The sequence below is a fragment of the Pseudochaenichthys georgianus genome, chromosome 3, assembly GCF_902827115.2.
Source record: "Pseudochaenichthys georgianus chromosome 3, fPseGeo1.2, whole genome shotgun sequence".
Classification (NCBI taxonomy): Eukaryota; Metazoa; Chordata; class Actinopteri; order Perciformes; family Channichthyidae; genus Pseudochaenichthys; species Pseudochaenichthys georgianus.
Window position 1 is genome coordinate 6,038,009 of NC_047505.1, and position 16,236 is coordinate 6,054,244.

The following is a 16,236-nucleotide window of genomic DNA, read 5'->3' on the forward strand; positions in this document are numbered from 1 at the left end:
AAGATGTCATGGAGCAAAACACATTAACTACAACAAAAATAATCTTTATGCTGTCCAGTTCAGCTTTCAGGACACTGTTTTTGGTTAGGCTAAGCAATGCTAAATGTTGGTGTCATTGGGCTAAACGTATTATAGTAATAACAGTAATTATACATAAATGACTATTATAACTATTAGGAATTTTGTTATTATTATTTTGTTAAAGCAGAAGGCTAATACTGCAACAATTGCAGGTTGGTTCAGTATTCGTGTCTTTTCCTATTTAGCATGAACGCAGCATCGTTCAATCACATTTCAGGGATAGGTGAAATATAACCTGGCTGTATTTCGGCAAAAATAATCCAATCACCGAGTTTACAATTCTGTCACGTGGGGCACGTCTTGAGAGAAAATCAATTCACTTTACATGTGCTATTATTCTTATTTTTAGTTGAATTCAGCGACTATGCATTGTTCCCAAATGGAACAACTAAGCACATTTTGTACGCTGTAATTCATTCGCGACTGGATTGTATTCCAATTTCCATGGCAACTGTGGCGGAGGCTCGTGGATGTGGTTTTAGGAGTAGCTTGCCAACTCAAAATGACATAAAACATTTATTATTTAAACACAAAACATTATTTATTAGAAGGATGCGATTAATGAAAGAGGATTTGGTTCAATACTTCTATATGATGCGACGTTTTACAGAATAGATGGGGATAAGTAGGTCTACTTCCGGTCCCAGTCACAGCGCTTTTACGGGAAGCTGGTAGGCTCAAACAGCTGTTAAACCCTTCGCGATCAGCGATCCCGACGGTCCGATATTCTTCCGGTTGCGAGCATGGGTACGCTATTCACGGCAAAGGCGCTGCTTGTGTCGGTCGGTGAGGTGTTGCAGTGTGCCTTTGGTCGGTAGTGACGGACAGACGGACAGCTGGCTGAGCGGAGAGCCTCGGCACAGAACGGCTCAGTTGGCGACTTCAAGGCGACTGCTGTGATGCTACGTAGGCAGCTGGAAGAAATGTGATTTCCTGCTATGAGAGAGAGTCTTTGAGCCCGGAGCCTCGGACTTGCCTCTTCTATTTTACCTTATTTTTAACTGAGTTGGTTGGTTTGCTTTACAGACGCGGTGCTGTTCGGATAGCTACAGAGGGCACTGGTCGCTTGGGGAAGCTTTGGGGAATGGCAGGTCGAAGCCGAAGAGCCTGGTTTAGTGTTCTGCTGGGGTTGGTGGTCGGGTTCACGCTGGCTTCCAGACTCGTCTTACCCAAGACGACTGAGCTAAAGAAAGCCGGACAGAAACGGACGGCGAACCCCGCAGGCTGTGGACTGAACGGGGGTCACAGGAAGGAATACGACGGAGTACTATGGCCACCGCAAGATAACAGTTTACCGGCGACCGAGAAGCCTGGCTCCGGGTCCAATCATTTCCTGTTCGTCGGTGTGATGACTGCCCAGAAGTACCTGAACAGCCGGGCTGTGGCGGCTCATCGGTGAGTGTCTCAGCGTGGATCTGCCGGGGCTCTGTACACCTGTAGGCTGCCTTCTCTGTAGGCTCACCTTTAGGAACATGGACCAATAAACAGAGGTGGAAGAAGTACTCGGATGTTGTACTTTTAAGTAAAAGAGTGTATTAATACTCTGTTACAAGTAAAAGTCCTGCATTCAAACTGTTACTCAGTAAAAGTAGAAAACTATTATCATACAAATATAAAGTAACAAAAGTAAAAGTAGTCATTGTTTGATTGGTCCATTTCAGAATAATATATATGATATGTTTTATAATGATTGATCATGAAAGTGTTCTCAAAGCTGGTGAAGGTGCAGCTAGTCTGAATGACTTTGTAGACTGCAGGGTAGCTTGTGGATTTACTCCAGGTGGAACTAAAGTCTGATTTAACACTTGATTATATTTCACATCATTCATCCACATCTGTGAAGTAACTAAAGGTATTAAATACATGTAGTGAAGTCAAAGTACACTATTTAAAAGTCTCTCAAAATTGCCGGTCCCAATAAATCACTTTCGATGAGCTGCATGGTCTTTCATACATGCCATTATCACCACCCAATGTCGGTGTGTCATTGGTTCTCCCTGATAGCAGGCACCCAGTACACTCTATTTAAAACCCTTTTTAGGGAATTCACAAGCAAACACAACATTTGACGAATGCAGAGTGTGGGATATGGTTGTTTACTGCTGGGCGGGCTTTACTCGAAGAGCCTGTGAATCGTCGTGTTTCCAGTATGTCAAATACTAATTTAGCCCTTAAAAGGACAGTCTGCCAGAGACCCAGTGATATCTCAAAAGGACTTGTTCAGACTAACAAAGGTGTAGTCACATTTATTGACGGTGCTTTACAAATGAGAAATACATGAATAGACACATTTTTAGCATTTAGTGCCCAGTGGCACGTTTTTAAGTTGTACTCTGATCCAGGGATCATAATGTTATATCAGTCTTTAGGTCCAACACAGAGTGCCTTTACCTTTCAGCAGCCCTCTGATGGCTTCCCAGACGTTGTTTCTGAGGCTGGCACATACATCTGCGGTAGAGACCTGTGTCATCACACCACAGACAGAAGCTCGGCACGTTCACTTCCGCCCTGATGCTCCAGCCCTGAGATTAGCAGCTGTTCTCCTGGATATAAGTAGCACTTGGACGAGCAGATACTCATAATGTCTGAACACAATATTATTTCCTGTGTAGTGATGTACATGTTTAAATGAAGGCCTGAACACCTTCCAACAGGACTATGATGTTGTTGCAGGAGAGTGTTTTATAGTGAAGGCCTCCTCTACTGTTTTTATTTCCAATCGGGACCCATGGTCTGTGAATGAAGTCAACATGCGAACTGTTCATTCTGTTAAACGGCTCTCTTTTTACCTAGGTCTGAATTCAGATGCCTAACATCTGGAAGAGCAGAATCAGTAACCTAATATCAGTATCACAAAATAAAAGTACTGCAACCTGATTACTTTGCGATGGTGCAGTGAGGGCCGAGAGGCGCTGAGAGGTGCTCGGGCCGAGACCATGACGTGTATCCTGAATACAATGGGCACCCAGTGTAAGGATGCATGGAAGGGTTTGGACACGTATGTTGACACTGACATTATCTCTCTCTTGCACTGACGTTCTAGATATTCAGATGAAGGCAGGGAAAGGAAACCAGAACATAACAGGAGTTAATTGTTTTACAGAGGTGTGTTATGCCTTACTATGTTCATCCAGGACGGGAGGACCCCCACTTAACATCAGCTCTTTGTTTTCACGTCAGACTGCTGCTTTTAACAGAGTACATCCTTGCAGATTTACTCCTTACAGGACTGTAATCTTTTTCATGAGTTCATCCTAAAGAAACGCTCCGAGTGAATTCAAGGTACTCCTGGAAGGCAGCGATACAGTGTAGATGTAAAGGGCTTTTATTGTGAAAGGCAGGAACGGAAGGCGTGTGCAGCTGTTGTCCTTTAGCAGTCTGGAAGCAACACAGTGTTCCTCTTGTGTCGGACTAAGAGGCTCAATGTTATTGTTATATGATCTTATGAGGAAAGGCTCGTAGCGCTTGGCTGCAGTCATGTTTCACTCCGAGTCTGCGATGTCCACAAGAGAACATGTTCCGACAATGTTTTACACCGCTTATTAGAGAAATACAAATGTCGTGGATAGCAAAGCAACACATCGGACAAGGGCATGTTGTTGATCACCATATATGAATACATTCGCAGTACAACACACTTTTCAGATAAGTTTTGTTTTGGGCAGCTTTGATCTCAATGCAGGATGTCGATTTGATCAGCTGCTCATGTTGAACATCGATATGACTTCCTGTTGGGTTTACGGTATGCCTCGCGCTGACTTCTTTGTGCGTCCCATCGTGCTACGTATGTAGAGTTTCAGACTTTTAGGTGACCCACAACCAAACGCTGCTTGTTAGGGGGCGCTATAGAGCCTGTTTGTGATTAAACCCCCCATAGAAATATATATTTACATCTGACCCCACAAGTGTTAAAAAAACATCTGTCTTTTACTTTTTCTAAGGCCCTCAAAAAGACACTTTTTTGGTAGCACAAATAATTCCTAGGATAACAATAGGTCTTGGACTTTGTCGAGCTCCGGCCTCGATGAGCCAACATGTGCACAGTGTCAACTCTATTCTCTTGCTATCACTGTTCAGCCCACATTCTACTTTGTTCCCATTGGACAGAGTGCAGTTACTAAGACAACAATGCATTTCAGCAGAGTACATACCAAACGACCAGAAGAGACGCTAGAGAATAAATATAGCATGTAGAACAAACATTAAGGGATTCAAGTTTATAGATATTTACGAGAGATTGGTAACATGAGCTGATACATATTACAAATCCTGCTTATCCATCATTTCCCTTTTCTTGACTCTGTGTGTTCACAGGACGTGGGCGCAGACGGTTCCAGGACGTGTGGAGTTCTTCTCCAGCGAAGGCTCCGACACCTCTATACCCATTCCCATCGTGGCTCTGAAGAACGTAGATGACTCTTACCCACCGCAGAAAAAGTCCTTCATGATGCTAAAGTACATGCATGACCATTACCTGGACAAGTACGAGTGGTTCATGAGGGCCGATGACGACGTCTACATCAAGAGTGAGAAGCTGGAGAGCTTCCTGCGCAGCCTCAACAGCAGCGAGGCCATCTTTCTGGGCCAAACAGGCATGGGGGCCCGGGAGGAGCTGGGTAAACTAGCTCTGGAGCCCGGGGAGAACTTCTGCATGGGGGGGCCAGGGGTCATCATGAGCCGCGAGGTCCTCAAGAGGATGGTGCCCCACATTCGAGAATGTCTACAGGAGATGTACACCACCCACGAAGACGTGGAGATCGGCCGCTGTGTCAGGAGGTTTGCCGGGGTCCAGTGTGTCTGGTCCTATGAGGTAAGATGTTGTCATTCACGTGCTTCAGATATGAAGCGGCCTCTCAGTGCGTGTGTGAAGGGATACTTTACAAGTTTGACCTCAGAAACGGCACCGTTGATTACATTCAGTCAGACTTTAAGATGCAAGAGAAAGTAGGGCCTCATTCGGCCTGTTGGCCTTCTGGTCTGTCACACCCCTCATGGCTGTGCTTCTCCTGGAACACAGGAGATGGGTTCCACTGCAGCAGCTTCCCAGAGAGCTGTGTGGCTGCTCACCCCGTGTTTCCTATGTTGTATACACACGTGTTGGCAGTTATGTCTCACTGAAATGAAGAAACAAAAGAGCATGCAGGAAGAGTTCTATAAATAGAACAACCGCCCTGTTCTTTTGGCTCTGGTGCCATACGGTGTTCCAGAGGAGCCTATCGCAACATGCGTTGGATACGAGGCACTCAGAGGCAGGCAGATACCCTTATAAAGGCTGCTGGGCTATTGCGCTTTATTTATACTCAAAAGCTGTTGAAGGAACTTTGCAGGCAGAGACTTTTCTGCCCAGCTTGTTCTCCGTTGCGTTATTACCCAAACAGCCAGGGGCCGTGTAAACTAGTCTTTGAAGAAGCTAGCAAGTCATAAATCAAACATAGCTGCATGCTCTGCTTTACAGCATCTTAATGCTGAGAGACCACTGTTGTGTAAATGATAATAGTCAACAGCTGGTTGACCCTCACTGTGGTCTAAACAAAGTTTCATACAGATGTTTGCAGCGGTGTAGTTATCAACAGAGCAACATGATGTCTCAGCAGGAGTTCTTGGTTATTCCGTTTCAAAGCCGAATAGGAAAAACTCAAAACTCGTGTTATATTATAAAAAATAGCACTCTTGTACTCAGGAGGGGACTTTGACAGAGGATTTCTAAAAAAACAAACACTTAATTGTATTGTTGGTAGTAGGCGTACTACTACCGAGTCCAGCCGTCATAAAGACCTAATGGTAACATTTTATTTGTATCGCTCATCAAAGACATGCATTATGTACTATAGAAGGGACTTTGACAGAGCATTCATCACAAAGTACACAGTACTAGTTTGACTTGAAATAAAATGAAGTACTTTTACTGAGTCCAACAGTGTCAGTTTTATTAAGAACTTATGGTATCACTCATCATATATAGCAGGAAAAAGAGCTTCTGATTTGACAAAGCTAACGCGAGGCCATTTTAGACATAGAGATACTACGCTGAGAGGCTTATCGTTGCGACGCAAGGAACTAGCCGAATATTATCACGTTTCCTTTAACCAGATGCTGTTGTGCTTCAAGTGCTTTTGTTTTGAAATCACTTCGAGAGCTTCGCGTTTACTTTAATAAATAAAAAGAAATGGTCAAAAAGTTGTTCCCATTTTGGTTTTAAAACAAAAAAACAACCCAAGTTTTTGTTTTTCCTACTCGAATACACGGATTCACAGACCCACTATTTCAAGCATACTACTTCACCGAGTGCCGCCCAAGGACTGTTCCAATGTCCAGCATACTTGGAATTCTACCGAGCCCGGCGTACTTCGTTTGGAGACATTTCAAAATGTGTTTAGACTCCGGTCTTAAAATCCCCACAATGCTTTGCACACGGACCAATTTCCCCAAATCTGTGGTGGAAAATGTAAGGCGGGGCCTCTCATATGACGCACACCTGCTCGCCTGTTCCACTCTTCATTTTCCTAATGCCAGGAAGGATTCTTGCCTCGCTTCTGAAGCAAGAGGCTCGGAAGACACGTGCTACCAAGCAAGCATCCTGGAGATTGAGAAACACCCTCTGACTCCGTTTGCTCTGCAGCTTTCTAGACGTCTCTTTCCAGATGACCTTGACACGTGTCAGCGTACTGCTTCCGTTTTTGTGAAACAAAGCAGACCTCCATTCAAGATCACTCTTTGTAACAGGAAATCCAATAGTCCTGAAATGCATCGTCATCTTAATGTTTCAGAGCCTACATCTCTACACCATCAGACATACAAGCTCAGTCTGGGAATCTAGACCAAGAGACGGGAAGCGACCGCCCACGCTCATGAGCCATGTCTCGACATGCTCTTGTCTGCTCCGCACGCACACACACACACACGCACTCTGTCTCGCTCTCTTTTTTTTATTGCAGTTAATGAAATATATTTAGATATATCACATTGTGGATCATATACAGTATATACAACAAATGATTTGTATAAGCTTGTGTCTGTGTCAATAAGAGTGCCGTGTGTGAAGATGAAGACATTAACATTGTGTTTGAGTTTCATTCCTGAAACGTCAGATGAGTGAAGTAACTTCCTGTTAAAGGTGTGTAAATGAAATGAGACATTGTTAGTCCGTTGACTTGCTTATGAGGAAGTGCTCTGTGATCAGAGGCCGTCTCGGTGGATATCTTTATATCTGTTGTCTCACTTAGTTAAATAATAATGTTTGAATATGAAATGTTCACTCGGCGCCCTGTGCCCCCCCTCGTCCCTCCTCAGTACTGGCTCTGCCCCTTGTTTACACTCGTCACCCAGAAGCCAGCAGCAATGGAAGGCCAGAAGTGCTGAATTGGCACAAGTTACAGCTCCAAGTGCAGGCTGTGTGGCAGCAGCAAGCACTGCTCTGCAGGACGGTTGCATTCTGGGAGATTGTAGAAGTCTACTAGCGACCGCTGCAACCTTACTACAGGGGGACTTTCCTCATCGAGGGGCACTTTCTGTCATCCTTTGGTCTTCTACATGTTGCATAGGCTCTGCTTTCCCACCGCACGGCCCTGGCACCTCCCCCGTGTCACTTTGTAACCTTTTTGTTTCTTCAGACATGCTCCTTCTTTAACCTTCAGCGAACTATGGAGCCCCCTCAGAAAGGTTAGTCGGTGTCTGGCCAAGTCATTCATCGGAGTTGGGGGGTATCGAGTAAAAACTTCATGACTGGCTTTTGATCACAAAGCACCTTCGTGACTCCTAAATACGTACCATCATGCAATCGCACCATTCCAAAGATACTACTGTTACATCTTAACTTGACCTCATTCATGACTTCTAATCTCTGGCCAGAAACTAAATGAAAAAGACCAAGACCCAGGAACCCCTTCCTGAACGTTGAAGCGTGCTGGCTTGACTGTATGAGCAGCAGCAGCAGCAGCAGCAGCCTGCTGTACTCGGAGCCCTGAGACCATTCCCTCCCCCACCCCGCATGCCAGCTCACAAACAAGCTCCAACACAGCTAATGGGAATCACAAGGCTGCACTGCTGAGAGCCGAGTCCACCTCCTAATCCTCACCTCTGCTGAGCGGCCCCTCACTGCGCGTCCTGCCACAGCGCCGCCTCTCATTCGGGATTAACTGGGTTCAATGTATTCCTTCTTATCTTAGTGGCATTTGTACATATTGAAAGCTACACATGGCTTCATATCTTACATGCAGTGTCTGGCCTACAGTGGTACATCCAGCAGGCATACAGGCAAATGCACTAAACTGAAAATGGAACATTTAATATTTGTACTGGTCACTCAGTTTAACCAGTGATTACATTTGAACAAATTCACCAAGTGCATGCACTTTGCAGCAGAAATGTCTGTTGTGGAAGGATTCAAAGATCAGATCAGATTTGTATAAAATCATGAGGGGAAAATCCACAGACACCGGCTGAAGGGGGGAATGCCTCGCATGTTCATCACAGATGTGCCAAACACGTGGACCTGTTGGAAGCTACGGGCAGTGCGCAGAGAGGTCCAGACATTGGATCCTGCGAGACCCCTTTCCTTCTGGACACGTCAGTCTGTGAAGACATGACTGAAGCACAGCCATGTGATCATGGAGTTGTTACCCTGACAGAGGGTTTCGCCGCGAGGCTGGGTGCAGAGACTTGCGGCACATTTGTTCAGTTTTGTTTCTATGGTTACCACCTTTGCTAGCTTGAGCCGCTTGCTGCACTTAGTTATTTGTAAGGTGTTGTGCACACCACATTATTTAAAATAAAAGAAGATGTGAATTATAAAAAGTATTGCCATTTGGGAAAGTCGTCATAGCAACCATCCCAGAAAAGCTATAAGAATAAGTAAATGTTGCTTTGAGACGCCATGCTGCAGCCCGGGCCCAGCTGAGGTGCAGTGTGTCCCCGCAGAGAGGGGGCCAGGCTCCTCCTCCACCTGCCAACTGCCAACTCATGCTTTCCTTTTTTTACTCCGCCTCCTTCTTTTCCTCTCTAATTGTATGCTAAGCAACTCCGAAGGACTGTTGAAGCAGAATGCTGACATGTTCTCTGCTTTCACTCCTCCAGCCACAGCTTTCATTTTTATACCTTTGAGTGAACTGAAAGAATGTGTATGAAATCATATCTGATAAGACACACTTGGCATAATGCGTATGAATGGTGCCTTTGTTTGTTGCTGTTCACATGAACTGTCTTTACTTTCTTACTGAAGTCAGCATCCAGCTCTGTCTCCATGTGTTTCCTTTCTCTGAACTGTCATGAGCGTAGACGAGTCTTCCCTGCAGTTCTCTTCCAGTCTCCCTTTCTTCCCCTCCGGTAGTCAGAAGCCGTCTCCTCTCCTGTCTGCTTGGCACTCTCAACTGTGCCAGTCCAGGCCTGAGTCACGCTTCTGGACTCCTCCACCCTCTGATTATCTATTTTACTTTTTCCTTTCTCTCATTCAACTCTGACGTGAGAGCACTGACTGGAGGAAGAGTTGTTGAGAATAATCACATAAAAAACAAGCAGTGAAAGATGCTAAGCACCATTCATTCCAAAGTATCAATTATAGTAAATACTTTTTTAAAGCCAACCCATATACGACAAATCTACATCTACATACATATAAATATACATATATTTCAACGCGTTAAGGTTTCAAGATTGATCACAAGCATTAACGTGTTAATGTTGAATGCCCTAATCTGTATGTATTCCATTATATTACAGTTTATAACATTTCATTCAGCTGATGCTTTAGTCCAAAGCAACTTACAATACGTTCAATAAACAGAAAAGTACAAGAATATTTGCTTCAAAATTTGACAAACTATTGCATTGCTAGTGCATTAATGTCAAATGGGCGTCGACACGCCCTGCTCAGATTGGTGTGTCCCGCACAGTCGGGTCTTTTCAGCCGTGCCGACGCCGATTCAACATGTTGAATCGGCCAAAGGCTGTCGGTAAAAGAAATCACTCTGATTGGCTGTTCAGCTAGCGAATCAGTGCATGAGAAGCGAAACGGAAGTGAGGGACCCAAACAAACTATTGAGAAGGCAAATCTGAGATTTCATTTACCTCCAGCTCTCGACTCGGGTTCGGGAAAGCCCCTTGAGCTTCTCGCTGTAGAGTGAAAATGGAACGCACACTATTTGTTGTTTGTTTATATCACGCAGTCTGTTCTTCTTCTCTCGGTTATCTGTCTGTCTTCCGGTTGTTGCCTCTTTTGAATGAAGAATACACACTACCGCCGCCTGCTGGTAAGGAGAGTTATTGCCACTCACGCATGCGCAATGCGTACGTGCTTCTTGGCCGTCGGCTGAAGTCTTTGCGGTGTGTTCCAGTGCGACACATGGCCAAGACGCAGGAGACGTGAGGCGACACAACAGTCGGGGTCCGTCTGTGTCAGTTCTTTGGTGTCAGCTTGGTGTGTCCGGGCCTTTAGAGTTCCTTTTGGGTCAGGCCTCCTTTTTGGAATTGTATGGATGACTTGGCTAGATGAGTCACTCAGGTGCAGCTGTTTTTTTTTTTTATCACTTCATGAAAAAAAGAATTGATAATGAAGATGATGCATTCAGATGAGCTAACAGTAGAAGCTGAGCATGGTCCCTCCTCCATGTTCCAGCCATCACAGTCAATCACATTGGTGTTGTTAAGCCTCTAGCATCCTATTAGAGGAGATTAGTTTATAAGAGTCTTACAATGACCATACAGGTCCTCCCCTTGTGTTTCCTCTTCATCGTCAGTTACTGCTGATGTTTGAGTTTCTAAGTCCATATTATACATGGTGGTTATGCATCTTAAATGCTCTCGATCCTTTTCTGAATCGCAGTGAGGTTTCCTGCCAGAGCGGCGCATGGTTACCCCCCTGCCGGATTCCCCAGGCTCATATACAGTACTCATGGAGTTAAAGCTCTTACACATATCCTTCAATTATCAGACATTAAAGTCTTCTTTCAATTTCCATTAAACTCTACAAAAAGTGATCTGTAGCTTGATACTGGCCGCTGGTCAGAATGTGAATGTACTGTTTGATCAGCTGAATCAAAACACACTGTCAGCTGTGTGTAGACAGTAGGGAACCAATGAAAAGTATAATTGCATTTTAAGTTATAAACCAACACAAACGGGTATTTAAAATGCATTAAAAAGTGACGTTCATGCTTCAGAGATGGAAAATAGACAAAAATCCGCTCCTATCGTCTTTTCCTATCCATTATTCCTTGACCTCTGAGTGAAACGTCACAGGGTTAAGGAACAGTGGATAGGAGAATTCAAAAGGACTTAGGAGAAGAGACTGCGGTACTTTAGAGAATCGACTGCACTCACACTATCCAACGTGTTTATGATGCGCCAGCGGACGTCATGAATGTGCGTCTGCTGCTGTGGGGAAACTACAGTGTTATATACAGCGGACTACATGGATGTATAATAAGAACAGCGGACCCACCTAGATACTCTGCACCGTGCTCTGATGCTGTTCTTTTATGCTTTATGAATGTGGACAACAGTATAACATATATTCTTCATGACCAAAGTTGGAATTGAAATAAAAAATCAAGGTAAAACTTATGCTTGTCACCCCAGGTCTGTGGTTGACACATTTAAGAGACGGATCACGTTTTGTTCAGTCGGATAATCTCCACATGTCTACCCTATTTTATAATTTTCTAATCATAAATCTATTGATTAGATTTATGATTACTTTTATAATTTTCTAATCCTAAATCTATCGATGAGATTTATGATTCAAAACTTCCGGTTCATTTCACTCAGTCAGGAAGGTTCCTAAGCTAACACACACACACACACACACACACACACACACACACACACACACACACACACACACACACACACACACACACACACACACACACACACACACACACACACACACACACACACACACACACACACACACACACACACACACACACACACACACACACACACACACACACACACACACACACACACACACACACACACACACACACACACACACACGGTTGGGTCAGAGTTGGTCAGTGTCATTTGACTTGGTGTGTAGTAAAGCCAGATTCCATCAGATTTGGGAGAGGCCTGTTGGATATGTTTGACATCTTCTCTCCACTGCTTTTGTAGCTGCCCTAACCTGCAGGCCTCTTCCGCCTCTGCTATTCAATATGCAATTTTCAGTTAAGCGTTGCACTATTTAGTCCTCACAGACAGCAGCAGATTTGCTATCACAACTGGAAACCCCTCAAGAACATCAACATATGATGATTAGATTTGCTCTTTGAATGTATGAGAAGGCTGGACTGAACACCATGAATGTCAGCATCATAGAGCCCTGACACAATTGGTTGCTTATGCAAGATGGAGGTAAGATACATTCAAGATGGCGGCAGGTGAGTCAGGTGCAGTCACAGCTTTTCTTAATATTCGTATTACTTTTACATTTTTGAAGTCATGTTGGCGACCTGCTACAAAACAGATATACACACAATGCAGATCTGTTGAGCCACCAAACAAACCAAACCCTTGGAACGCACTCTAGTGGTGTCTGTTATTTTCTAATCTCGCATTTTAAGTGGACATTTAAAAATACGAAGCATTCAATCTAAAAGTGACTGCGCCCATCATACTTACTTGGCTCTAATTCAGATTTCCTGGTTTATCTGAGACCTGGGTTGTGGTCGGATAATCCAAAAATCCGACTGCACATTCACTATCCGACGTGTTCATGATGCGCCAGCGGACGTCATGAATGTGCGTCTGCTGCTGTGGGGGAACTATGGAAACCAGGGCTGGACTGGTACAGCAAATCGGCCCTGGCATTTAGACCCAGACCGGCCCAAATCCATAAAACAAACGAATAGTAGCGGTTCCTGACAAGAAGAATAACTCAGTATAATAAAAAAAAAAACGCTATTATTATTATCCTTTTTTCGTACCAGGGGCAAACTAAACTAATACATACCACAAGTATGTGTAGGGAGCGGATCAACAGCTTGAGCAGCTGTCAACTCAACATTGTAAATAACCAACCAAAAATGATCACCGGTTCATCTTGTTTTGGGCTTGAGAATAGTTTGGGCAGCGTGAGATTGAGAGGGGACACGTGTGTCACACGCCAGATGAGTCAGAGTTGTCACCCCTGGTGTACCTGCTGCAGGTGGGGCCGACCAGTTATACAAGAGCTGTACTTATTTTTTAATGAGCCACATTCCATAAGGCACCAACTTCAGACTTCCTTACAGAGCCCCTCCTCCAACACACACGAACATGACCGATGAGCGCACGAGATAAGTTTGTGCACAGATGGAAGGCTGACGGCAGGTAGGCCAACCCAAGTTCCCATCAGCAAAAACACGTGGGTTTGCTATCCTGGCTCCAAAATGGTGGAATGAGCTCCCCATTGAAATCAGGACAGCAGAAAGCCTACACATCTTCCAGACTGAAAACTCATCTCTTTCGACTCCACTTCGAGCGATAGAATCTGCTTTCGATGTCTGCTTTAGAGCACCGTAAGAAAAAAGCTTCAGCACAGGTTGAATGTGTAATGCTCTTTTCGTGCTCCTCTGTATGCTGGTGTGCGCGCCTCCAATCTGACATTCCAGTTATAAATGTGCCAGTGTCAGTCCTCTTCCCAAACATACCATAGCCAGACATACAAAACAACATATGACGTCTAGAGATGTCCCGATCCGATCACGTGATCGGGGATCGGAGCCGATCAGGTGATTTTCAAAAAATCGGGGATCGGGATTTTTAAAAAAAATTTTTTATATAAAATATTTTTTTTTAATTTAATGTTACAAAACAAAAATGACCATGTTCACGTCTTAAAGTCATCCTGAGGACTTAGTTTTGGTTTGAAATTACACAACATCATGTATGTGTTGCTTTCTTTGGGCTTGTTTTCATAGTGCTTATTTCTCTGAAATCTGGCAACAGAGTGGGCGCAGTGTCTAATAGTAGCAGTAAGCTAACAAGAGGCTACGTTCAGCTGGTGACTCGGGAGTCGGGACAGAGAAAATGTCAGGAGTTTGGAAGTATTATAAAATTGAAAGCGAAGGCAGTATAACAGCCAGATGCAATGTTTGGAAGGCAGAGGTTCCGCGTGGTGGAAAGAACAGAGCTACGTTCAACACGACCAATCTAACACGCTACCTGAGAAACAAACGCCAACAACAACACGGCGAGTACACAGCGGCCACTCAGGTAACGGCACTGAAACAACCGACACTTTCAGAGACTTTTAAAAGGAAAGAGAAACTGCCCCAGAACAGTAAAAAGGCCAACACAATAACAGCCAAGGTAGCTTAATTCATCGCGTTGGGTGACCAGCCGTTATCTGTTACCTTTTTTCTCTCTTAATCGGATCGGGAAAAATCGGCATTTCTAACTCGAACTTTTTTTGTTCTCGAAAAAAAAGGCAGTTTGGCTTCAACGGCCGGCTCACCTCCTGGGGGCGTGATTTAATGATGCACACCGAGCGGCCCAAAGGGGGAGGTGATTAAAGATTTGATTGGGCCGGCCCAGTGTCAATTACTAAAAACATTTAAACAGAGGGCCAATCTTATGGGCCGGGACTTCAGAAAAAAAAAAATGACGAAAAGGCACGTCGGCCCACCGGGCAAATGCCCGGTATGCCAGGTGGCCAGTCCAGCCCTGATGGAAACTACAGTGTTCTATACAGCGGACTACAACATGGATGTTCAATAAGAAGGAGGGACTACTGTAAACTAGTGCTGCACGATTCTTGCTCAAATGTGAATCACGATTTTCCTCCATAAGAATTGAGATCACGATTCTCATCGTTTCAATGAAAATATTTATTGCACTCTTACTCTTAGACGTCATGTGAGTACAATGAATTTAAACAGACAAAATGTGTCTCTCTTGTAACAAAAACATAACTTTGTCTTTAGTCTGTAGTTGCTGAATACTGAACAAACATTACTACATTCAAAATGTGGCACCTGGAGCCAACTATTGTGGCTTTAACAGACACCATCAACATCAAAGTGCTGGACTTAAATCCAAGTCTCAGTTTCTTGTAGCAAGTAACTCAAATGAATTTGACAGCCAACTACTGTGGCTTTAAACAAAGTGCCTGACTCAAGTCTCTCTGGTAACAAAACATACAGTAACTAAAATAAAGATATTGCTGCTGCCTGAGTGCTGAACATAAAAAATAGAATTTTTGCAGCTTTATAATAACAAAATGTAAACTTTGCAGTAGCACCTGTCCACAGTGACAGGACACCCAACTACTGTACAACAACACCAACCTGTTTGTTACAGGGGGGAATGCACTTAAGTTACTCAAAATACCTCACCACAGTGCTGAATATAAAAACAAAACCGTCCCAGCTTTAGAATAATAATATTAAAAAAAGCCTAGCCGGCTAGCACCCAGTTCAACTACTGCACTTAAAGAGCCTGTGACAGCATCCCAACAACTGTTGTGCAATGAAATATTGGGCTACTAGTAATCTCGAACCGTCAGTTTAAAAAAGAAAAAGCGATACCGTTCCGTTAAATATCAATAATTTCGAACATCGCGGGGAAATTCCATCGACTCATTTTGAAGTTTTGGGGGAAGCCGGAAGTGACGTCAATGCGGGAACGCTTCGAGAGCCAAACACGGACAAAGTGTGTATGTAGAAATGGTGAATTACTGAGTTTAGGCACGTTAATAACGTTTTAATGAAGTTGACTACAGTATATTCATATTTGTCAGTGCTTTCATGTCAATTCGGCGACATAAACATAAATGATCGTGGTGAAGATGATGACTACATTAGGATTACAAATCGGGAGTGAGAGCTGCTGAATTTCCCCCCATCGGATGTGATATAAAAACAAATCGATTATTTTTGTAGTCGTAAACTCAAGTGGATGAAACTACATTTATTAGTGCTTTCATGTCAATTCGGCGAACATATGAACACATTAAATGATCGTGAGGATGATGATTAAAAAACGTTTGTTTGAGCCGGTCTGCATTTCCTGATGAGAAAACAAACCGATGCTTTTTGTAGTTGTAGTACACCAGGGGTGCCCACACTTTTTGGGCCGGTGGGCTACTTTTGAAATGACCAGCTCACCGAGGTCTACCAACCAAAAATAAAATCCCAAATTGCAAGGAGCTGAATAACAAGTGTTATGTATACATGG

General features: G+C 44.0%; 1 protein-coding gene across 2 annotated transcripts in view; it reads left to right on the plus strand.

Annotated features, from left to right (window-relative positions):
- The first annotated feature begins 734 nt into the window (after nt 1-734).
- Nucleotides 735-16,236, plus strand: part of chsy1 (chondroitin sulfate synthase 1) — a 58,262-nt gene continuing 42,760 nt past the window's right edge. The window contains exons 1-3 of one of the 2 annotated variants that reach the window (XM_034108680.1): nt 735-987; nt 1,108-1,476; nt 4,396-4,891. In XM_034108680.1, coding sequence (XP_033964571.1) covers nt 1,166-1,476; nt 4,396-4,891 — 807 coding nt within the window. In that variant the 5' untranslated portion in view covers nt 735-987; nt 1,108-1,165. Of the gene's footprint in view, nt 1,477-4,395; nt 4,892-16,236 lie in introns of both variants that reach the window. The other variant, XM_034108671.1, reaches the window with a different exon arrangement.